At 39.0% G+C, this 25905-nt stretch overlaps 1 protein-coding gene across 3 annotated transcripts in view; it reads right to left on the reverse strand.

Moving 5' to 3' along the window:
• Positions 1–25905, reverse strand: part of GON4L (gon-4 like) — a 90765-nt gene that overhangs the window by 58389 nt on the left and 6471 nt on the right. For all 3 annotated transcript variants that reach the window (XM_069543884.1, XM_069543894.1, XM_069543887.1), the window contains exons 2-3: positions 25126–25647; positions 19276–19467 (exon numbers count right to left, since the gene is read on the reverse strand). In XM_069543884.1, the coding sequence (XP_069399985.1) occupies positions 19276–19467; positions 25126–25647 (714 nt within the window). The remainder of the gene's footprint in view (positions 1–19275; positions 19468–25125; positions 25648–25905) is intronic.

The following is a 25905-nucleotide window of genomic DNA, read 5'->3' on the forward strand; positions in this document are numbered from 1 at the left end:
AAACCATAGCTTTGACTAGATGGACCTTTGCTGGCAAAGTAATGTCTCTGCTTTTTAATGTGCTGTCGACGTTGGTCACAGCTTTTCTTCCAAAGAGAAGGTGTCTTTTTAATTTCATGGCTGCAGTCACCATCTGCAGTGATTTAGGAGCCCAAGAAAATAAAGCCTGTCACTGTTTCCACTGTTTCCCCAACTATGTGCCATGATGAAATGATGGGGCCAGATGCCATGATCTTCATTTTTTGAATGTTGATCTTCATTTTTTGAATGTTGAGCTTTAAGCCAACTTTTTCACGCTCCTCTTTTACTTTCATCAAGAGGCTCTTTAGTTCTTCTTCGCTTTCTGCCAGAAGGGTGTGTCATCTGCATATTTGAGGTTAGTGATATTTCTCCAGCAATCTTGATTCCAGCTTGTGCTTCATCCAGCCCAGCCTTTCACATGATATACTCTGCATAGAAGTTAAACAAGCAAGGTGACAATATTTAGTCCTGACGTACTCCCTCCCCCATTTGGAACTAGTCTGTTGTTCCATGTCCAGTTCGAACTTTTGCTTCTTGACCTGTATACAAATTTCTCAAGAGGCACACAAATTTCTCTTTAAGAATTTTCCACAGTTTGTTGTTATCCATACAGTCAAAGGCTTTGGTGCAGTCGATAAAGCAGAAGTAGATGTTTTTCTAGAATTCTCTTGCTTTTTTATGATACAACGGATGTTGGCAATTTGATCTCTGGTTCCTCTGCCTTTTCCAAATCCAGCCTGAACATCTCAGAGTTCTTGGTTCACATACTGTTGAAGACTGGCTTGGAGAATTCCCGTAAATCTTGAGGTAGACTATCACACAATACCAAAATGAGGTCCTCATCTCTGAAACTTTTTGTTCTGCTACCGAATGAAAACAAGGGATTAGAGAAAATTAACATCAAGACAATCTTCTTGGTTTAAAAAGGTTTTATGATCTGCAAGCTGCACTCTGGCAATATTTATTCTGTGAAAATTAGTAACTTCAAACAACTGCTTTTTCACTTATGAATATACATGAAGAATTTGATAAATGCTCATAACTTCCAATCCAATAATTCTTCTTAAGGAAATAACTACATATGTAATTACTGATCAAACTCTGGGAGATGGTGAAGGACGGGGAAGCCTGGCATGCTGCAGTCCCTGGGGTCGCAAAGAGTTGGACACAACTGAGCAACTGAACAACAACACATGTAAAGACTAATCGAGTTCTTTATTTATCAACATCAATTACTTACGCAAAAACATGGAAAACACCTAAATACCAACTGAAGAAAAGCACACAACCCTAAAGTTGCAAGTTATGTTTATTATCCTTACTGAGGACTACGGCCTTGAAGACAGCCTCTCAGATGGTTCTGAGGAGCTGCACCATAGAGGTAAAGGAGAACCCAGGATATACAGAAGTTTTTGCTGGAAAAAAACAGATATGTAATTGAACATTAAAAGATTACTGCTAACTGCAAAAAATGACATCTCAAGTTAATGATTTCAGTGCTTTTCTATGTAAGGGAAGATGCAAGAGTTGTGGGTTCACTGGAGTTATTAGCAATGCAACTTAACTATCGAGGCCCAGCATCCTTTCTTCTCTATCCTGAATTCCCCTCAGGGCACACCCTTGGGGTGAGGAGGGTGCTGCGGCTACAGTGGCTTTGGGTTGAGAGTAAGAACATTCATTCTTTTTTTTTTTATTCATTCTTTACTGAAAAGACAGGTACCACTTTTTGTGTGCACAAGCAATATGAAAAAAGAATGGTTAAGTGAAGTGGTACACCCATATCCTGGACTGTAACTGAGTTATTAAAGAATGGACAGAATGGGCTTCATGCATGTATGCATGCCACCCACCTCCCCCTCATCTTTCAAGAGGCTTTCGGCTGCCTTGGCATGAAGGTCAGTTAGAACATCTCCCAAACACTAGGTTCAGTCCCTTTTATCCTGAGCCTGGGGGGTGGCGTGGAGTGGACAACAAGTTAAAAATGACTACAAAGAATTTTTAATAATATAGAAAAAAACTGATAATGACTTCTAACAAACAAAAGGTAGAATTCAAACATACACAACTTACATTTGTGTAACAAACTAAAATGGACTATCCTGAGGTACATCCCAACACAGTGATAGATGCAAAAGAAATATAAAACTCTAGAATGCATCAGAAGTGATAAAGTGATGCAGCTCTTTACTGATGGTCATTTGAGAAAGCAGCAAAAGGGGAATCATGTAGCATAATACACAACAAAACTTCCTAAAACCTTTGTATTCATATCTTTTCCCAAAGTCTTTCTTCTCACCTCATTTACCTCTTTTCTCCATAAACTCCAAAACTCCTCTCTCTCACCACTCTTAAATCTCCTCTTTGCTCTTCCCATCCCTCTGGCATCCTTTCTCATGCAGACCAATCTAGCCAGTTCCTGGTTTCCATTATCCCACCTTTCCCTCCTCATTTCATCAGCACTTAAAGACCCAGTAGATGCAGAACAGGAAGAGGATTTCTGACACCTGAGGAAGTTTTGATCAGTTTCATATTCATAACCTATCAAGTTGTTAGAAACACTGTCAACTGCAAAACTAATTCAGGAGAAAAAAGTTTGAAAGACACAAGTTAAAACTATTACTATTATACTAGAAATAATAAAGTATGTTATTAGCCAAAAAGTAACCTAATAACTAAAAATCTTCATTACAAAATTTAACCTACAAAATGTAACCAAAATTCATAAAAGACCAAAAAAAGAAAATTTACAACGGAAGCAGATAAAAATTTATAAAATTACATATAAACAGCTGATGAGTAATCAAATTATCCCTTAAAACAGTGCTTCTCAAACTGTGGCGAATCCACTGTAGACTCACATTTTTATAAAATAAGAATATAGCCATACTATCAAATGTTTCAATTTTTACAATGTTACAAATGTCAGATTTTTAAAGTTTTACTCTCAGTTTCCATGAATTATTTGTTTCAAACCAGTAACAGTTCTCTACTAGCACTGGTTTTCAGACCACATTTTGAGAAATACTGCTTTAAAATACACACTGAAAAACATTTATTAACCCCAATAAAAATACAATAAAGACAAAAAAAATTAAAAGCACTGAGAAGAAAAGCTATCACAGGACTGAAATGGAAATAATAAAATTAACTACAGAAAATATTTTTTTAATGGAAAAAGCATTGGGTTAACCATAACTCCCATTTAGAACAGTTATCTTACAAAAATCAAAGTAATGACTGTGGGGGTAAGAACCACTCCAATTAACCACATCCTCCTAAATCACATCACACGTATTTCTCCTCTGATTTTTGGTTTTAAGGCTGAGTTTAATAGGGAATGTGGGTCTATAAGGAAAATTTAATACATTTCAATACACTGCACAGACAATCCAAGAAAGAACAGATAACTCAATTACTTCTTACTCTGTTTTAGAACTAATCTTTTATTTTACTTTTAAAATACTGGGATACCACTGACTCAGAATTTTTAAAAACTGAAATTAAAAAATTTTTTAAAGGAAGCTGCTCTATAAAAATCAGACTAAAGAAGGAAATCTAGTTTTTCCTTTTATGAGAAAGGTGGGATATGGCTAAAAACCAAGGTATTTGCTAAGGAGCAGATTTAATGAAGTAAGCAATAAACTGAAAGTAAATTTGCACTGTAAATGTACTGTAAAGTAGATGATGTCAATAAAAATATGGGTGGGTTCTATAATATCTGAATCATCAAAGCTGCTTTGGTGTATGAAAAAAGCCACTTAACAGCCCTGTCACACACCCAGGACTTCTGATTCTGGCCACAACAATGTATTTTTTATCAGATGAAACCTTCGTGCCAAAAACAACTGTGGAATTATATAAAACTATAAAATTACATTAAAGCAGAATAAAATATATACAACAGTCTGAAGGCACTGGGTAACAACCCCCACAGATATGATTTAAGGAGTTGTCATCCTTCAGAGAAGGGAAGCACATAAGGAGAATCCAAGCTGAAAGCAGCATTCTTGTTAAACTAAGTGATGAAACCCCAGAGGAGTCACTCACTAGAAATACAGGCCCCCATCTAGAAATAAGTAGAAAGTTCAAACAAAGAAGTCTTAATACAGCATAAAACAAACACTAGGCTGAATTTTATTCACCCTCCAAAATTATCTGCCTGCTTGAAGAAAACATAATCATCTCTGGAGGAAGATAACACCAAAGCCTCTAGAATTTTTCACCCACATTGTCCACTATCCAATCAAAAATTACAGCACAGTAAAAACAGAACCAAAAGGCCAAAACACCAGGGGGTGGAGGATGGTGACAGGTGACAGTAAAAACAAGAAAGAACTATGAGTGAGTCAGATACAGGAAAAGGGATTTTTAAATAATTATGATTAATACATTCAAGAAAATAAAGGAAAAGATGGAGAATTTCACCAGAAATACAAAATCCACAGTGTTAAATTGGCATGAAAAATAAAGTAGACACAGCAAAACAAAGAACTAGTGAACTAGACTGCAGAACCCCAGAACCTGATGCATGAAGGAAAAAAGAAAAGAATGTGGAGAAAAATGAATATATACAGGACATGGTGAAAAAAATCTAACACACATGTAACTGGAATACCAGAAGAAAAGGAGGACAGACATGATATTTTAAAATATTGACAAGGATTCTTTAAACTGAGAAAATATCCAATCTCAGATTCAAGTAACTCTACAATCCTAAAGAGATAAAAAGAGAAAACTCACTGGTGTTCAGAAGCTTCCCTGGTGACTCAGTGGCAGAGAATCCAACTGCCAGTGCAGGAGATCCAGGTTCCAGCCCTGGTCCGGGACGATCCCACGTGTCTCGGAGCAACTAAACCCGTGCACCACAACTACTGAGCCTGTGCTCGAGAGTCCGGGAGCGCAACACTGAGCCCACGCGCTGCAGCTGCTAGAGCCTGAGGCCCTAGAGTCCATCTCTGCAGCAAGCCACCACAAGGAGAGACCCACCGTAACCAGAGAGTCGTCCCCACTCGGCACAACTAGAGAAAAGCCCACGCAGCAACAAAGACCCGGCACACCCAGAAATAAATAAGGAGATAAATCTTTGACGAAAAAGAAAAAAACAGGTATCATGGGGTTTAAAAGAAATGAAGAAGTAAAATACAGTATCAACACAAAAGGCAGAAACAGATATATGGAATGAAATTGTTTACAGTTCTTACATTGTTTGACGTGGTAAAAGTACTAATTTAAGACAGACTATAGTAATTTCAAAGACTGTATATGTTAATCTATAGAGCAACATCTGAAAGAAAAATAAAAGAAGACAAAATTGGACTTCTCTCAGTAGGTAAGAATCTGCCTCCCAACGCGATCCCACCCTTGGGCATATATGCACAGAAAAATATGGTCCAAAAGGATTCATGCACCCCAATTTCCATTGCAGCACTGTTTACAAAAGCCAAGACATGGAAGCAACCTAAATGTCCACCAAGAGACGAATAAGGAAGATGTGGAACATACATACAATGGAATATTACCCACCCATCACAAAGAATGAAATAATGCCATTTGCAGCAGTAAGGATGGAACTAGAGAGCGTCATACTGAGCGAAGCAAACCAGACAAAGGACAAACATCTTATGATATTGCTTTTATGTGCAATTAAAACAAAACGGAACAAAAATGATGCAAATGAACATGAACTTATGGTTACCAGTGGGGAAAGGTGGAGGGGAGGTATAGTTACGGAGTTTGGGACTGACATGTACACATCGCTATATCTTAAATGGATGGGGACTTCCCTGGTAGTTCGATGACTAAGACTTCGCACTCTCCATGCAGGGGGCCCTGGTTCAATCCCTGGTCAGGGAACTGACCACAGGCCACATGCCACACTAAAAGATCCTGCATGCTGTAACAAAGATCAAAGATGCCCCAGGAGAACGGATACATGTGTATGTATGGCTGAGTTCCTTTGCTGTCCACCTGAAACTCCTACAATACTGCTAACTTGCTATGTTCCAATATAAAATTAAAACTTGAAAAAAGAAAGACTCCACATGTCACAGCTAAGACCCAGTGCAGTCAAGGAAGCAAATAAAAAATTTTTTTAATGGATAGGGTCTTCCTTGGTGGTCCAGTAGGTAAGACTCCACACTTCCACTACAGCGGGCACAGGCTCAATCCCCGGTCAGGGTACAAAGATCCCACATGCTACACAGCGTGACCAAAAAATAAAAAGATAACCAACAAGGACCTACTGCACAGCATAACGGACTGCTCAGTATTACATAAAACCTCGGTGGGAAAAGAATTCGGAAAAGAACAGATACTTGTACATGTATAAATGAATCAATTTGTTGTACACCTGAATTAACACTGTTAATCAACTATACTCCAATATAAAATAAAAATTTAAAAAGAAAGCCAAAAAATTGGTTCTTTAAAAAGACTGATAAATCGCTAGGCAAACTTATCAACAAAAAAAATAAGACACAAAAAGAGGACCATACTAAAATTAGAAATAAAAAGATGACCTCAATAAAAATCTTAAAAGACATTCCAAAATGAGTATTACAAACAACATTATCAACATATTTGACAATTCAGAGAAAATGTACAAATTCCTTGAAAAACACAATTTACCAAAACTGAAACAAAAAGAAACAGGAAATCTAAATAATCCTATAATCATGAAAGAATTTAATCCAAAACTTAAAAGCCTTTTGACAAAACTCCAGGCCTAGCTAGCTTTCTTGGTTAATTCTTATAAAACATTTAAGAAAGAAATAACACCAGTCTTCTACAAACTCTTCCAGAGAATACATACTGATGAAAAATTTCCCAATTCATTTTATAAGGTCAGTATAATCCTAATACCAACACATGAAAAAGAAATTAAAGCCAATATCTTCCATAAACAAAGACACAAAAACTTCAGTATATTAGAAAATCTAATACATCATGACCAAACAGGTTTATCCATGAAATGCTAATTTGTTTTAACTTCAGAACCCAATCAATGTAGGGACTTTCCTGGTATTCCAGTGGCTAAGACTCTGTCCTCCCAATACAGGGAAAATGGGTTCAATCCCTGGTCGAGGAACTAGAACCCACAGTGCAGCAACTGAGAGTTCGCATGCCACAACTAAAGATCCTGCATAACACAACTAAGACCTGGGTGCAGCCAAATAAATGCATACTAAAAAAAAAACCCAAACAATCAATGTATGTTATTAGGCATATGTACATAAAAAACAGTTTTAAAATAGGAAAGCTATATTGAATAGCAGTGGTGAGAGTGGGCACCCTTGTCTTGTTTCTAGTTTTAGAGTAAATGCTTTCAGTTTTTCTCCATTGAGGATGTTTGTTGTGAGTTTGTCAGATATGGCTTTTATTTGTTGAGGTATGTTCCTTCTATGCCTACTTTCTGGAGAGTTTTTAGCATAAATGGGTGTTGAATTTTGTCAAAGGCTTTCTCTGCATCTATTCAGTAATCATATGGTTTTTATCTTTCAATTTGTTAACATGGTGTATCACACTGACTGATTTGCAAATACTGAAGAATCCTTGCATCCCTGGAATAAAGCCCACTTGGGCATAATGTATAATCTTTTTAATACATTGTTGGATTCTATTTGCCAGAATTTTGTTGAGGATTTTTGTATCTATGTTCATCAGTGATACTGGCTTGTAGTTTTCTTTATTTCGTGGCATCTCTGTCTGGTTTTGGTATCAGGGTATTGCTGGCCTCATAGAATGAGTTTGGGGATTTTCCTTCTTCTGCAGTTTTTTGGAAGACTTTGAGTAGGACAGGTGTTAGCTCTTCTCTAAATTTTTGGTACAGTTCCCCTGTGAAGCCATCTAGTCCTGGGTGTTTTGTTGGAGGTTTTTTGATTAGCCACAGTAGTCAGAGAAGAAATATAAATAAAAAGAACCCAGACTGCAAAAGAAGAAGTAAAACTCTCAGTTTGCAGATGACATAATTCTCTACATAGAAAACCCTAAAAATGCCACCAGAAAATTACTAGAGTTGACCAATGAACACACTAAAATTGCAGGATGTAAAATTAATACACAGAAATCCATTGCATCCCTATACATTAACAATGAAAAATCAGAAAGAGAAATTAAGGAAACAATCCCATTCACCATTGCAACAAAAAGGATAAAATATTTAGGAATAAATTCACCAAAAGGAACAAAAGACTTGTATATAGAAAACTATAAAACACTGCTGAAAGAAATCAAAGATGACACAAATAGATGAAGAAATATACTGTGTTCTTGGATTGGAAGAATCAATATAGTGAAAATGAGTATACTACCCAAAGCAATCTATAGATTCAACACAATCTCTACCAAACTACCAACAGTATTTTTCACAGAACTAGAACAAATAATTTCACAACTGTATGCAAACACAAAAGACTTCAAACAGCCAAAGCGATTTGGAGAAGAAAATGAATTGGAGGAATCAACCATCCTAACTTCAGACTATACTGCAAAGCTACAGTAATCAAGAAAGTATGGTACTGGCACAAAGACAGAAATCTAGATCAATGGAACAAAATAGAAACTCCAGAGATAACTCCATGCGCCTATGGACACCTTCAGAGAAGGCAATGGCACCCTACTCCAGTACTCTTAACTGGAAAATCCCATGGATGGAGGAGCCTGGTAGGCTACAGTCCATGGGGTCTCAAAGAGTCGGACACAACTGAGCGACTTCACTTTCACTTTTCACTTTCATGCACTGGAGAAGGAAATGGCAACCCACTCAAGTGTTCTTGCCTGGAGAATCCCAGGGATAGGGGAGCCTGGTGGGCTTCCGTCTAAAGGGTCGCACAGAGTCGGACACGACTGAAGTGACAGCAGCAGCAGCATGGACACCTTATCTTTGACAAATGAGGCAAAAATACACAATGGAGAAAAGACAGTCTCTTCAACAAGTGGTGCTAGGAAAACTGGTCCACTACATGTAAAAGAATGAAACTAGAACACTTTCTAATACCATATACAAAAATACACTCAAAATGGATTAAAGACCTAAATGTAAGACCAAAAACTATAAAACTCTTAGGGGAAAACACAGGCAGAACACTCCCAGAAATAAATCACAGCAAGATCTTCTACAACCCACCTTGCAGAGTAATAAAATAAAAACAAGAATGAACAAACAGAACCTAATTAAACTTAAAAGCTTTTGCACAAGGAAGGAAACTATAAGCAAGGTGAAAAGACAACTTTCAGAAGGAGAAAATAACAGCAAACAGAACAGACAAAGAAAGTGAAAATGAAAGTGAAATTGCTCAGTTGTGTCTGATTCTTTGTGACCCCATGGACTGTAGCCAACCAGGTTCCTCCATTCATGGGATTTTCCAGGCAAAAATACTGCAGTGGGTTGCCATTTCCTTCTCCAGGAGATCTTCCCAACCCAGGGACTGAACCCAAGTCTCCTGCATTGTAGGCAGACGCTTTACCATCTGAGCAACCAGGAGAATTAATAATAATCCCCAAAATATATGAGCAGCTCATGCAGCTCAATATCAGAAAAACAAACAACACAATAAAAAGGTGGGCAAAAGAAATATACAGACATTTCTCCAAAAGAGATCTTCAGATGGCTAATAAACACATGAAATGATGCTCAACTTCACTCATTATTAGAAAAATGCAAACCAAAACTACAATGAAGTATCCACTCATGCCAGTCAGAATCAGTACAGTTCAGTCGCTCAGTCATGTCTAACTCTTTGCAACCCCATGAACCGCAGCATGCCAGGCCTCCCTGTATAAAACCAACTCCTGGAGTCTACCCAAACCCATGTCCATTGAGTCGGTGATGCCATCCAACCATCTCATCCTCTGTCGTCCCCTTCTCCTCCTGCCCCCAATCTTTCCCAGCATCAGGGTCTTTTCCAATGAGTCAGCTCTTCGCATCAGGTGGCCAAAGTATTGGAGTTTCAGCCTCAACATCAGTCCTTCCAATGAACACCCAGGACTGATCTCCTTTAGGATGGACTGGTTGGGTCTCCTTGCAGTCCAAGGGACTCTCAAGAGTCTTCTCCAACACCACAGTTCAAAAGCATCAGTTCTTCGGCGCTCAGCTTTCTTCACAGTCCAACTCTCACATCCATACATGACCACTGGAAAAACCATAGCCTTGACTAGATGGACCTTTGTTGACAAAGTAATGTCTCTGCTTTTGAATATGCTGTCTAGGTTGGTCATAACTTTCCTTCCAAGGAGTAAGCGTCTTTTAATTTCATGGCTGCAATCACCATCTGCAATAACTTTGGAGCCCCCAAAAATAAAGTTTGGCACTGTTTCCACTGTTTCCCTATCTATTTCCCATGACGTGATGGGACCGGATGCCATGATCTTAGTTTCTGAATGATGAACTTTAAGCCAACTTTTTCACTCTCCTCTTTCACTTTCATCAAGAGGCTTTTTAGTTCCTCTTCACTTTCTGCCATAAGGGTGGTGTCATCTGCATATCTGAGGTTATTGATATTTCTCCCAGCAATCTTGATTCCAGCTTATGCTTCTTCCAGCCCAGCGTTTCTCATGATGTATTTCTCATGATGTACTCTGCATAGAGTTAAATAAGCAGGATGACAATATACAGCTTTGACGTACTCCTTTTCCTATTTGGAACCAGTCTGTTGTTCCATGTCCAGTTCTAACTGTTGCTTCCTGACCTGCATACAGGTTTCTCAAGAGGCAGGTCAGATGGCCTGGTATTCCCATCTCTTTCAGAATTTTCCACAGTTTATTGTGATCCACATAGTCAAAGGCTTTGGCATAGTCAATAAAGCAGAAATAGATGTTTTTCTGGAACTTTCTTGCTTTTTCCATGATCCAACAGATGTTGGCAATTTGATCTCTGGTTCCTCTGCCTTTCCTAAAACCAGCTTGAACATCTGAAGTTCACAGTTCACATATCGCTGAAGCCTGGCTTGGAGAATTTTGAGCATTACTTTACTAGCATGTGAGATGAGTGCAATTGTGCTGTAGTTTGAGCATTCTTTGGCATTGCCTTTCTTGGGGACTGGAATGAAAACTATCCTTTTCCAGTCCTGTGGCCACTGCTGAGTTTTCCAAATTTGTGGACATATTGAGTGCAATACTTTCACAGCATCATCTCTCAGGATTTGAAATAGCTCAGCTGGAATTCCATCACCTCCACTAGCTTTGTTCATAGTGATGCTTCCTAAGGCCCACTTGACTTCACATTCCAGGATGTCTGGCTCTAGGTGAGTGATCACACCATCTCTTCTTGCTATTCTTTGGAACTGTGCATTCAGATGCTTGTATCTTTCCTTTTCTCCTTTGCTTTTCACTTCTCTTCTTTTCACAGCTATTTGTAAGGCCTCCTCAGACAGCCATTTTGCTTTTTTGCACTTTTTTTCTTGGGGATGGTCTTGATCACTGTCTCCTGAACAATGTCATGAACCTCCACTCATAGCTCATCAGGCACTCTGTCTATCAGATCTAGTCCCTTAAATCTATTTCTCACTTCTACTGTATAAGGGATTTGATTTAAGTCATACCTGAATGGTCTAGTGGTTTCCCCACTTTTCTTCAATTTAAGTGTGAATCTGGCAATAAAGGGTTCATGATCTGAGCCACAGTCAGAATGGCCATCTTCAAAAAGTCTACAAACAATAAATGCTGGAGAGGGTATAGAGAAAGGGAATCTTACACTGTTGGTGAGAATGCAAACTGGTACAGCCACTATAGAGAAGAGTGTGGAAAGTTACAGTCACTTGGTCATGTCCGACTCTTTGTGACCCCATGGAATTCTCCAGGCCAGAATACTAAAGTGGGTAGCCTTCCCCTTCAACAGGGGATCTTCCCAACCCAGGGATTGAACCCAGGTCTCCTGCATTGCAGGCAGATTCTTTACCAAATGAGCCACAAAGGAAGTTCAAGAATACTGATGTGGGTACCCTATCCCTTCTCCAGCAGATCTTCCCAACCCAGGAATCCAACTGGGGTGCAGTGAAGGTAGGTTCTTTACCAACTGAGCTATTAGGGAAGCCCTAGGGAACACAAGGAGCTGGGCCTGCAGGGCGCGGGGTGTGGAGCAACACACCCCATGTGGTGCCAGCAGAAACCCACAAGGTGAGGAAGGGGTAAGGAAGGCGATCACCAGGGGCCCACAGGACCTGCCCCGCCCATGGCGAGGACGGCCGACTGCCCACGCTTGGTGCATGAGCTTGCAGTGAGCCACAGCGGAAGCATGGAGGAACAAGGGGAGACCCCACCCTTCCCCACTAGGGACCCTGGCACGTCCACCCAGCCAGGGGCAGGAGGCATTGCAGCCAGTCGAGATTCCTTTAAAAAACTGGAAACAGAACTGCCATAAGACCCAGAAATCCCACTGCTGGGCATACACCCAGAGGAAACCAGAACTGAAAAAGACACATGTACCCCAATGTTCACTGCAGTATCATTTACAATAGCCAGGACATGGAAGCAACCTAGACGTCCACTGGCAGATGAATGGAGAAGGAAGCTGTTATACATACACACAGTGGAATATTAATCAGCTATAAAAAGGGATGCATCTGAGTCAGTCCTAATGAGGTGGATGAAAATGGAGCCTATTATATACAGTGAATGAAGTAAATCAGAAAGAGAAAGACAAATACTGTATATTAAAGCATATATAATGGAACTTAGAAAAACAGTATGATCCTACATGCAGGGCAGCAAAGCAGACAGATACAAAGAACAGACTTTTGGATTCAGTGGGAGAAGGTAAGGGTGGGATGATTTGAGAGAATAGCATTGAAACGTGTATATGACCATATGTAAAACAGATGACCAGTGCAAGTTCAATGCATGAAGCAGGGCACCCAAAGCCAGTGCTCTGGGACAACCGAGAGGGATGGGGTGGGGAGGGAGGAGAGGGGGCAGTTTCAGAATGGGGGACACATGTAAACTGTGACTGATTCATGTTGGTTGATGTACATACAGCAAAAACCATCACAATATTGTGAAGTAATTATCCTCCAATTAAAATTAATTAATTTAAAAAAATAAACTATGAGAGCTAGGAACTTCCCTGGTGGGCCAGTGGTTAAGACTGCACTTCCAGAGCAGGGGGCACAGGAACTAAGATCCTAAATGCCATGTGGTGTGGCCAAAACATGTTGAATAAGTAAAAAAAAAAAAAAAATTAATATAAATAAATAAAACATGTAGAGCTAAAACTGACAAGGCCGAAAAGAAATATAGATAAATATACAATTAAAGTTGGAGACTTCAATATGCCTTTCTCAGTAACTGTCAGAATAGACCAAAAGAAAATCAGTAAAAATAAAGACCTAACAATGCTATCAATCAACTTGACCTAACTGACATTTATAAAACAGTGTATCTCAAAACAAAAGAAAACATATTCTTCTCAAATACACAGGGAAGTGCTACCAATAAAGATTATATTGGGGCCACAAAATTAACCTCAATAAATATAAAAGTACTGAAATCATACAAAGTGTGATGAACTCAAGGGAATTAAATTAGAAATCAGTAACAAAAAAATAACTGGAAAGTCTTCAAATATTTGGAAATGAAAGAACACATTTCTAAAAAGTTCCAGTGGATTTTTGTTTTACTATTATAGGCCTTATGGTACTCTATAACTATAAAAATTACATTTAAAAAATCAGGTTTTAAAACAACACAGAACAGGACTCCAGTTCAGTTCAGTTCAGTTCAGTCGCTCAGTCGTGTCCGACTCTTTGTAAGCTCATGGACTGCAGCACGCCAGGCTTCCCTGTCTCTAATCCTGTACAGAACTGCAATCCTGTACAGAAAATTCGAATGTGTGTGTCCCCCCAAAATTCATACTCTGAAAGCCCTACCCCCAGTTTGGCTATATTTGGAAATGGGTCTTCTAAGGAAGTAATTAAAGTTAAATGAGTCCACAAGGTGAATCTCTGAGCCCAGAGGATAAGTGTCGTTATAAGAAGTGATATCAGAAAGCTCACTCCCTCTCTCACACACATGCAAGGTAAAGGTCGTGTGAAGTTATACCGAGAAGGCAGCTGTCTACAAGAAGAAAGTTCTCATGAAAACTGAATTTACCAGCACCTAATACTGGACTTCCCAGGCTCCAGAACTGTGAGAAAATAAATTTCTGTTGTTTAAAAGGAAAACTGATACATCCTGTGGTATTATTAGAAAAATTTCAAATCAGTGACCTAAGCTAAGAAACCTAATTTAAGAAACTAGAAATAGACCAAATTAAACCCAAAAAAAAAAAAAAAGAATAAAATAGTAGACAAGAGCAAAAACCAGTGAAATAGAAAACAAAAAAGTAGAGAAATTAATGAAACCAAAACCTTGTTCTTTGAAGAAGTTCTAGCTAGAGTGATTAAGAGAAAGGTATAAATTAACAGCATCAGGAATAAAAGAACAAAAAAAAAAGGAATAAAAGAACAGAAATCATTATAGATCCTGAAGACATTAAAAAGATGACAAAGGTGGTTAAGCGTGTGCCTGCCAATGCAGGGGACACAAATTTGATCCCTGGACCAGGAAGATCCCACATGTCTCGGCAACAAGCCCATGAGCCACAACGACTGAGCCCATGCTCTGGAGCCGGTGAGCTGCAACTACCGAGCCCACGGGCTGCAACTCCTGAAGTCCATGCACCTGCCTAGAGCCCAGGTTCTGCAGCAAGAGAAGCCCCTGCAATAAGAAGCCCAGGAACCACAACTAAAGTAGCCCCTGCTCACTGCAACCTCAGAAAACTCGAAGCAGCAACGAAGACCCAGCACTGCCAAAAAATAAAGAAACAAATAAACCTGAAACAAAATAAAGATGACAAAAAAATAGTATCAAAAACTTTATACCAATAAATTCAACAACTTAGATGGAACAAACACCTTAAAAGACACCAACTGTCAAAGCTCATTCAAGAACAAATATATAATTAAATAGCCCTTTATCTGTTAAAGAAACTGAATTCATAATTAAAAACATCCTACAAAGAAAACTCCTGGCCCAGATGGCTTCATTGGTGTATTCAATAAAACATTTAAAGAAGAAATAAAACCAATTCACAAACTCTTGGAAAAACAAACAAAAACAAAACACACAGAAGAGGAAAGAACACTTTCCAACTCATTGTATGAGGTCAGCATTACCCTAATACCAAAACCAAAGACATTACAAGGAAACTAGACCAGACACATAAATCCTTAACAAAATATTAGCAAATCAAATCCCGCAATTAAAAACAAAACAAAACACCTATATCATGATCAAGCGTTGATTTCTCCCTGCCATGCAAAAATGCTTTGAAATTTTAAAAATCAATCAAGATAATTCATATCAACAGACTAAAACAAAATATAATCTCAAGAAATGTAGAAAAAACTTTTCACAAAATCCAACATCAAGTCATGATAAAAACTCTTCACAACCAGGAATAGTAGAGAACTTCCTCAGTCTGACGGAAAAGGCAATGGCACCCCACTCCAGTACTCTTCCTGGAAAATCCTATGAACCAAGGAGCCTGGTAGGGTGCAGTCCATGGGGTTGCTTAGAGTCGGATACGACTGAGCAACTTCCCTTTCACTTTTCACTTCCATGCATTGGAGAAGGAAATGGCAACCCACTCCAGTGTTCTTGCCTGGAGAATCCCAGAGAAGGGGGAGCCTGGTGGGCTGCCGTCTATGGGGTCGCAGAGTCGGACATGACTGAAGTGACTTAACAGCAACAGCAGTCCTCAGTCTGATAAACAATAGCTATAGACCAACATCCCACAGCTTAGTGGTGAAAACTGAGTGCATTTCCTGTAAGACATCAGGAACAAAGGAAAAGGTGCCCACTCTCACCACAGTGATATCTTATTCACGGATTAGTCGAGTCAGTATTGTTAGGATGGCAACGTTCCTAGCACTTCCTGGTGGTCCAGTGATTAAGACTCTGTGCTCCCAATGCAGACGGCACAGGTTCAATCCCTGGTCGGGGAACTAAGATCCTGCATGACCCACAGTATGGCCAAAAAAATGGCAATTTTCCCAAATGGATTCACAGATTCATTATCAATAGCCTAGAAAATATTTTTGAAGAAAATGACAAGTCAATTCTAAAATTTATATGAAAATGCAAAGTACCTAGAATAGCCTAAAGTATTTTAAAAAAAAAGTTGGAAGACTCATGACTACCTGATTTCAAGACTGTGTGATATTGGTGAAAGCTTAAATATTAATACATAGATTAACAGAGCAGAACAGAGAGTCCAGGAAAGACCCACACAAAATTGCCAAATGACTTTTTGACATAGATGCAGAAATAATTTAATGGGGAAAGAAATCTTTTCAAGAAATAGCACTGAAACAACTGGACATCCATAGGCAAAAAAAGAATCTCAAATGTACCTCACACATTTAATAAAAATTAACTCAAAATGGATCATATACTTCTAAGTGTAATTTGTAAAACTAAAACTTCTAGAAGAAAACAGGAAAGAAGCCTTTGTAGCCTTAGATGAGGCAAATGCTCCTTGACACAATATGAAAGCATAAGCGATTAAGTAAAACCTGAAGTAGCTCCCCATGGCTAACACTCTTAACAATTCAGACAAAATAAATAATGATAAATGGCACTGTAATTCAAACAGTGAAACAAATATCCATGAGTCCTCACTCATCTAAAAACTGAATAAATAAATGAGAGAGAAAAGACTGTTCTTTACAGAAAAATTCCAATTATTAAATGTAAAAGGAATGATAGAAATAAAGAATGACAGAAATAAAAATCACCTTTAGAACAACACAGTAACTGCTGCAGGTGATCAACCAACAGAGGCTAGAACTAAGGGGGGTTAAGTTTGAGGAGAAATAAGAATATATGCATAGTTTCAATGTATCTTGTGCAAAATACGTAGTAATTACAAATGGAATACTGGCAAACAACAGAATAATGAACAAACATTTCACCAAAAAGTATCTACAAATGGCCAATCAATACACAAAAATATACTTTGTATCATTATTCATTGGGAAAATGCAAGTTAAACCATGAGGAAATACACCCAGTAGAAGAGAGAGAATTACAGTCTGTTAACTGCTCACAAGGATATGGGCCAATTGTAAATCTCATACATTCCTGTTGGGAATGTAAAATGGTACAGCTACTCTGGAAAACAATTTATCATGTTCATATAAAGTTAAACATACACTTACTGTAAGACCCAGCAAAGCCACTCACAGTCATTTCCCCAACAAAAACAAAAACTTATTTCTATCAAAGAACTGTATGTGAAGGTTTATAGCAGCTTTAATCGTAACAAGTAAAAATGAGAAAGAACCAAAAAGTCCATCGACTGGTGAACAGGCAAACTGTGGTACATCTATGCAATAGAATACTACTCAGCAATGAAGAACATGAATTAATCTCAAAAGCATTACATGAAGTGAAAGCTATCAGAGGCACACAATACTATAAATCAACTATACTACAATAAAAATTCAAAAAGATACCAGATGCAAAAAGGTTCCATACATACTGTACAACATCTATACATAACATTGTGCATGCTAAGTCACTTCAGTCATGTCAACTAACTCTTTGTGACCCCACAGACTGTAGCCTTTGTACCACAACTACTGAGCCCACGCTCTAGAGCCTGCTGACCGCAACTCCCAAAGCTCAAGCGCCTAGTCTGTGCTCCACGGCAAAATAGAAGCCCCCACAACCAGAAGCCCTTGTGCCTCAACAGAAAGAAAGCCCGAGAGCAGCAAAGAAGACCCAGCACAGCCAGAAATCTTAAAAATTAATTTTTAGTTAGAAAAAGAAAATTACATCTCAATAAACCTCAATAAACATTTAAAAAGAATCTATGTAACTCTCCACATTAACAGAATAAGGGAGGGAATTCCCTGCAGTCCAGTGGTTAAGACTCTGCCCTTCCCCTGCAGGGAGAACAAGTCTGATCCCTGGTCAGGGAAAGAAGATTCTGCATGCTGCACAGACCAGCTACAAAAACAACAACAAAAATAAAAAACAGAATAAAGGAGAAAAACCATATGATCATCTTAATAGAAATTTTTTAAGAGCATTTAACACAATTCAGTATGGGATAAAATGCTCAGAAAACCAGGAAAATTTTTCTGTAATCTGATATAATAATATATCCATAAAAAGCTTATCACTATCATTATACATAAATAGGAATACTGACCACCTTTGCCCAAGTTCAGAAACAAGACATGGATATCCACTATTACAACTTCTAACTTACACAGCAATGGAGGTCTATTATTTGTAACAAGAAAAAGAAATCAGAAGTGTTCACTTTAAAACTGTTTGTTAAGCTAAATAAAGAAGTCTTTACTCATTCGTCTGTATATGCTATATTTCACAATAAAAATATATTTCAAAAAAACTTGAAGGAGGCCTAATCCTATGATCCAACAGTTGCACCCAACAAATATTAGGCACCAAATATTCTATGTTCACCAAAAGATTTCTAGTACAGTGTTCACGGCAGCACCAGTCAGAGTAGCCTACAACTTGAAACTATTCAAATGCTCATTAAGAGCTGAATGAATAGGGGGCTTCCCTGGTGGTACAGTGGACAGGAATCCACTTGCCAATGCTGGGGACACAAGCTGGATCCCTGGTCTGGGAAGATTCCATGTGCAGTGGAGCAACTAAGCCCGCACACCTAGAGCCTGTGCTCCGCCACAGAAGAAGCCACCACAGTGAGAAGCCCACAGCAAACAGCGGCCCCCTCTGACCAAAACCAGAGAAAGCCCGAACACCCGCGAAGACCTAGTGCAACCAGAAAGAAAGAAAGAAAAAAATTTTTAAAGAGTTGAATGAATAAAGAAAATGCAGAATATTCCAACAATGGAATACTATACAGCAATGAAAATGCAAGCACATTCAACAATGTGGACCAATTTCATTTACACATAATGTCGAGTGGAAAAGGCAGTCAAAAAATGTACATTCGTAAGATTCCATTCATATAATGTACAAAACAGGGAACTAATCTTTGCTGCTTGAAGTCAAGATAGGTTACCCATCCTTATCTTGATGGGTAAGGTGTCAGTGATAACTGAAAGGAAGGACTTCTGGGTACTGGTAATACTCTATTTCTTGATCTGGTTGCTGGTTACATGGGTGTATTTAACCTCTGAAAATTCAGTGAACTTGGCTATCCTGGAATACTTGCAGTTTTCTGCCTATGATACTTCAATAAAGCGGGGGGCTTTTTAATTAGAAGAAAAGAAAGCCTACCCATTGGAATAAAGAGTCCACCATCCTCTGTCTCTTCCTCAGCTTGCTGAGCTAGAGTCCTGAGTGGCTTTTCTTGAGGAGAGGCACAGACATCTGGCTGAGATGATTTCCTAGGTGGGGCTGCAGGTTTTGCAGAGTGGCTGTCTGATGGCAAAGAAGGCATCTCCCCTTCAGAATGCATTTGAGATTTTCCTGAAAGAATCACAAATACTGCTCAACATTTTGTCCATTCTCAGTTATACTCTGTCATAGAAATCAGCATCTTGTTACAAAGTCCTTTTTAGTTAGATTACTTCAATAATGATGCATTCACTATATAGGCATTCCTCTCTTAAAGACAGTGTCCTAAGAAAAACACTGAAATCAAAGCTCAGATGCGATTTACTCATCCTTAATGTCAGGGAAATGAACTAAGTAGTTGCTAAGATCTTTCTAGTTCTAATACATTTTTTGAGCTATGCATTTTTTCCCCATGAAATAATCATATTCATAATTGTAGGACAGGGAGTATGCTCCTGGTGACAAAGGGACATTTTATATAGATGATCATTAATACCACATTTAATCAATCATAAACAATACATGTATCAACTATATATATCTAATATATATCAATGATTATATATCACTATAAATGATATGCTGCTACTGCTGCTAAGTCGCTTCAGTCATGTCCAACTCTGTGTGACCCCATAGATGGCAGCCCACCAGGCTCCCCCGTCCCTGGGATTCTCCAGGCAAGAACACTGGAGTGGGTTGCCATTTCCTTCTCCAATGCATGAAAGTGAAAAGGGAAAGTGAAGTCGCTCAGCCGTGTCCGACTCCTAGCAACCCCATGGACTGCAGCCTACCAGGCTCCTCCGTCCATGGGATTTGCCAGGCAAGAGTACTGGAGTGGGTTGCCATGGCCTTCTCTGTAAATTACATATATATCTATATAAAATGTCCTAAACTTTCAGACTCTGTAAATCAATCTTACAGAGCATTAGAGTAAAAAAGTCACCATAACACTGTAAACACATGGTTACACAGTTCATTACATAACTTTTTCCTTCCCTCACCTCAGCTCTTTTTGGTCAAGCCTCACAGCTTGTGGAATCTTCGTTCCCCAATCAGCAATGGAACTCGGGGGCCTGGCAGTGAGAGCACCGAGTTCTAACTGAACAGCCAGAGAATTCCCTCCTCAATTCAACTCTTAGTAAGTGCTACCTTTCTTCCCCTTTTTCATGAGGGACATTAAAAAGACAAAGAAACATTCATGCAATATCAAAAGCAAACATTAAAATCTGGTTTCATGGGGAAAAGAATATATACAGGATTGTGTGTGCACAGATCTGTAGAATATACACAAGGCATTGTTAAACAGTGATTGCTTCTGAGAAGATAACTTGGAAAATAAGAGGACGAAGTGAAAGGCTGCCTACCTTTTCCCTGTGTACTTTCTGTATTTAGGAACTTTTTGCCATGTTTGTGTATTACACAGTCAAAAAAATTTTTTTTTCTTTTTTTTTCAAAAAAAGATCAAGTTACTTGTTATTAATACTGAACTCCATTTAAAACAGATAGTCCTTGTTTACACTGCTATCCCGTCAACATTGGCAGCTTCAACTGACATAAGCAAGATTTTAAATGGGAGGACACTTTCCTCTGACAAAGGAAAAAAAAAAGCCTTTACTTTCAACTAAAGCATGACTCAATCCTTAATTCTATTTACTGTTAATCTTATTTCCTTTACTTCTGGAGTCTGTGATTACTTCACAGTGTCAAAAAGGTTAAAAACTGTGGCTTTAACAGGGACTGTACAACAAGGAGTTGAATCTTAAATCCAACAAATCAAAAGTCCCTCTCAGGCAAATGTCTTGTAAGAGGGAGGAACTTCAATCAGTAACACAGCAGAGCTTTCTCATTAATCAACAATCTTTAGTAATTTTTAGAATCAATGTCTAATATTTAAAAACTGAACTGACACAAATGATTTTTTAAAACAAACATACCAAAACCTTTACATCTAACCAAAATACAAAATTTCAGTTTGGTAGATAGAGCGTCCAATAATACTTTGGCAACCTCAAACACCTGGAACGACTCCAAAACTGCCCCTACAGTTTATCAGCTGCACCATACTCTACATAGAGAAAAAGTTCCTTTCCTCTGCAATACTTTTCTCCCTGATCCCATCACAGTGCTTCTCAACTCAACTCCCTTCTCACAGAACTCCTCAGGACCCCACTGTTCCTTTCCTCTCTCAATGTGCCAGATACCAAAGACCTTAGAAAGAGAAGTCAAGAAGGGCAAGAGGCAGAGAAGGGAAAGCCTTACTACAGAGCGTGGCTGCAGCTCATTTACTGCCAGCCCAACAACTTCAAATTAAAATGAAAATTATTAGCTGAAAACTGTAGAAACCAACTAATTATAAGTCGAAATCTGCCTAGGTTAATCATTTTCAGAAGGCAAAGAAAGGGGAAAAAAGACTTAAAGGAAAAATTAAATCAATTTTAAAAGAACAATTAAAATTCTATGAGAATTAATGGTAAACACCATTACTGAGAAAGGTTTAATCATTAGCACTTACAATCTAGAAACAATTTTACAGTATATATCAATTGTAACACAATGCTGATACTTCCAAAAAACCTAGGTGTTTTTCTGCTTTTTTCCCCACATTTTGATAATCAAAAAACCAAAATGTTAAATAAAGCAAAACAACAAAAAGACTATGCACTAAATTATAACAGTAATTACTTTGAGTAGTAAAATTATGGGTGACTATTTTCTTCTTTCAATTTTCCAATATTTTTCCAAAATGCACATACACATATGAATTTACAATATTCCTTTTTTCTTCCTGCTTTTCATGTGACATGTCTATTTGGCAAAAAAAAAGTTATTTGGGGGGAGCAAGGAGTCATAACGTACTTCTTTTATTGGTATTACTTGTATATATGGCTAATTGACATAAGGTGGTAGAAACAACTTTCATTTACCCAGCTTAATGCAGTAGTGATAGTAAAAGTCACTCAGTCGTGTCCAACTCTTTGGGACCCCATGGACTGACCCCTCCAGGCTCCTCGGTCCATGGAATTCTCCAGGCAAGAATACTGGAGTGGGTAGCCATGCCCTTCTCCAAGGATGTTCCCAATCCAGGGATTGAACCCAGGTCTCCAGCACTGCAGGCAGATTCTTTACCATTTGAGCTACCAGGGAATTCCGACCTAGCTTAATGAGGAGTAGTATTAACAGTATTACAGATAAACTTCAAAAAATGTTTACTTTACCTACACTTGAACATTTATAAACTTACTTAAAGACAACTCTAGAGATTTCCCTGGTGGGTCCAGTGGTTAAGAATCTGCCTTGCAAGGCAGGAGATGCAGGCTTGATCCCTTGTAAGGGAACTAAGATTCCCACAGGCCGAAGAGCAACTGAGCCTGCGTGCCACAACTACTGAGACCTCACACAAAGTTGCAGAGTCCATGCACCGCAACGAAACATCCCGCATAATGTAAAAGATATCCCACGTGCCACAGCTAAGACCCAACACAGCCAAATAAATAAATAAATATTAAGAGAAAATGCAACAAAATCTTAACAACTGTCAATCCTGGGTCATGAGTACTGAGCGGTTGGCCATGTTATACTAAAAAATAAAAACTCTACCCTCCACTCTTCAACAGGTCAGAGGCTTTAAACTCCTGCTTAATTTTACATTCCTTCTCTAGTACTTTTAATCCCGCATCTTCCTCCATTTCCTCTTGTCTTCAGGTCACAAATACAACCAAGCCAAGGAAAAAATTCAACAGTTTTGCTGCCCTCTCTAGCTATTTCCAATTCCAGTCCACTGCACAAATTATCACTGGGGCTTTCATCCTTCCCTCATTAATGTCATCATTCAATTTCCTTTTCCCAAACTCCTAAATCTACTCTTTAAAAATCATCAACCCTCAAATGAGGTATTTTTTTTAGACTTCCCTGGTGGCTGTGTGGTAAGGAACTGGCCTGCCAATGCAGCAGACTCAGGTTTATAAAATTTTCTTTAAATGTAGTATTTTCTCATGCATCATTATTTCTTTGTCACTAAATTTTAAACGAAGTATCTGTTTTTAAAACTCTCTGCCCTCCTTGACTTTCACTACTGATACGTCCCCAGATTTCCCTTCTGTCATCTTCTTCCATGCTCCTTTCTATGAAGAAGAACAACCTTTTCTAATCATACCTCTTAACAAACTTTAATCTCAGTTTTCCTTTTTTCCATGATGGCCCCAAAGTCACCTCACACTCCACATATTTAAAGCTAAACTCATTAAACCTTTCAAATACCTTTCCCAGGAAAGCATGCTTCACCATGCCCCAACCCAGATAGCTTAAATGGTATCAGTCTCCGAGAAATATTTACTCCTCCTCTGCAATGTATCTGTGCTAAGAAATCCCGTCAATGCAAAAGACGCAGATTTGCTCCCGAGGCCAGGAAGACCCCTGGAGAAGAAAATGGCAACCCACTCCAGTATTCCTGCCTGGGAAACCCCATGGACAAAGCAGCCTGGCAGCCTATAGTCCATAGGGTCGCTAAGAGTTGAACACAACTTAGCAACTAAATAACAACCTCTCTAAGATATACCTTTCTTCTCTATCCTTACTGCCAACATCCTACAGCAATACTTTCTAAGGTCTCAATGGCATAACAGCATGGCTGTGTGTAGTAATCTGGATCTATCATTTCTATCTGAAACCCTGCTTTCCTTCCTCACAAACACAGCACTTTCATGCATTTGTAGAAAATTCTATTCTACTTCCACTCCTTCACCCCAACCTATCAAATCTTATCAATCCACTAAGTTCCAATTTTAAAAATCCTAATTACTTGTACCACACTAGCACTTAATCACATATTGTCTTAAGCTGTTCCAAATGAATTACGTGCTGATGTCGTCTTCCCAACCAGACTAAAAGAGCTTTCTGAGATCAGAACTATGCCTTCTGCTTCTTTTATTTACTAACTGGCTATAACGTTCAGGAAAAGTTCAAAGCATGAAAAGCAAAGCCTTCTGGGACTTCTCTGGTGGTCCTTTGGTTAAGAATCCACCTGCCAGTGCAGGGTACATGGGTTTGATCCTTGGTCCAGGAGAATTCCACATGCCACAGAGTAACTAAGCCCATGCGGCACGACTACTAAAGTCTGTTCACAACAGCCTATGTTCCACAACAAGCGAAGCCACAGCAATGAGAAGTTCTTGCACTACAACGAAGAGTAGCCCCCTCTCACTGCACGAAGAGAAAGCCTGCTCGCAGAAACAAAGACCCAGTGCAGCCAAAAATTAAAATAAAATTTTAAAAAGCCCTTCACAATCTAAATACAATCTACCACTCAAGTCATCACTCTTCTGCTTCTGTCTCTGCCAGACTCTTCATGGCCTAAGATACTCCATTCCATCATTCTATCAAACCACACGCATCCTTCAAGTCCTAAGGACTATGACGCCTCTGGAGAGCCTAACCAAATGACCGAGGTATTAGTCTCTCAAGGTCCACTCCATAAATAGCCACCAAATCACAAAAGGACATATACAGTTCATCCCTCCAGAAATAATGAAAAGGTAAGAGAAAGGAAAGAAAAGAATATGAAAGATGATCAAGGAAATGGGAGGGGAGAAGAAAGTTTCTACCCTTTCATAATCATACTGTTCCGTGCTGACACTAACAAGTACCACAGCTCCAATTCCAAACCCAACCAGGCTCCCCTTTCAGAAATGCTGTTTTGTAAAGGCACTGCAGAGAGTGCAATGACAAGCGCAAAGGCGATGACAAGCTGGTACTAACAAGGTAAATGGAAGCCAAAGATCTTCCATGTCTCACCTCCTTCTTCCTTGACCTCTTCACTAGGCTCTTCTGAAAAAGACTCCTTAGCGATAGGATGATCGCCTCGGTCTCCTTGAGTAGCTGACCCAGGTCTGAGTGTAATTTTCTTCCCTCTCCTTGAGCTATTGGCCTGGAGTTTTCCTTTACCAAGGTGTGTATTCACAGGCTGGGAAGACTCCAAGGAAGGAAGGGTGAGTCCCTGAGAGATGGCCACATCCACAGCTTCCAGAACTGCCACATTTGTGTCCTCAGTGAGCATCCTAGAGCTCAAAGATGGGTCCTCCATACCAAGCTGAATGCCTGCATCCTGCACTTCAAGGTCAGCTGCTCTGCCATGACTTGGACTCCAGGACAGGGACACTGACCCCAGGTCTTTAACTTGGTCAGATTCTGGTTTAACAGCTGACTGCAGGTCTAAGTCATCTTCCTCCTGGTTGCCCTGATGCTGTGGGGACTCTGTCAATGTAGTTCTTCTCTTCTTACAGGGCAACATTTTCCAAGTCCCACTTTTGTTCCATCCTGAAAGGATAAAGGCAAGTTCTTACCACCTTATTAATTAAAGGTAATAACATTTCCTCAAACATATTTTCACTTATTCATGTTCAGTCATGAACACTGTATATTACACCAAATACACAATCTCCCATTAGGTGGAAAGTGAGAGACAGGTTAGAAAGGCAGAATTAAAATCCTAACTCTATTACAGATTAGTGTATTATCTTGCCTGAGTGACCTCTCCAAACTTTGGTTTCCTCAACTGTAAAAAATAATAATTTT

This window comes from Ovis canadensis, chromosome 1, assembly GCF_042477335.2.
Source record: "Ovis canadensis isolate MfBH-ARS-UI-01 breed Bighorn chromosome 1, ARS-UI_OviCan_v2, whole genome shotgun sequence".
Taxonomy (NCBI): Eukaryota; Metazoa; Chordata; class Mammalia; order Artiodactyla; family Bovidae; genus Ovis; species Ovis canadensis.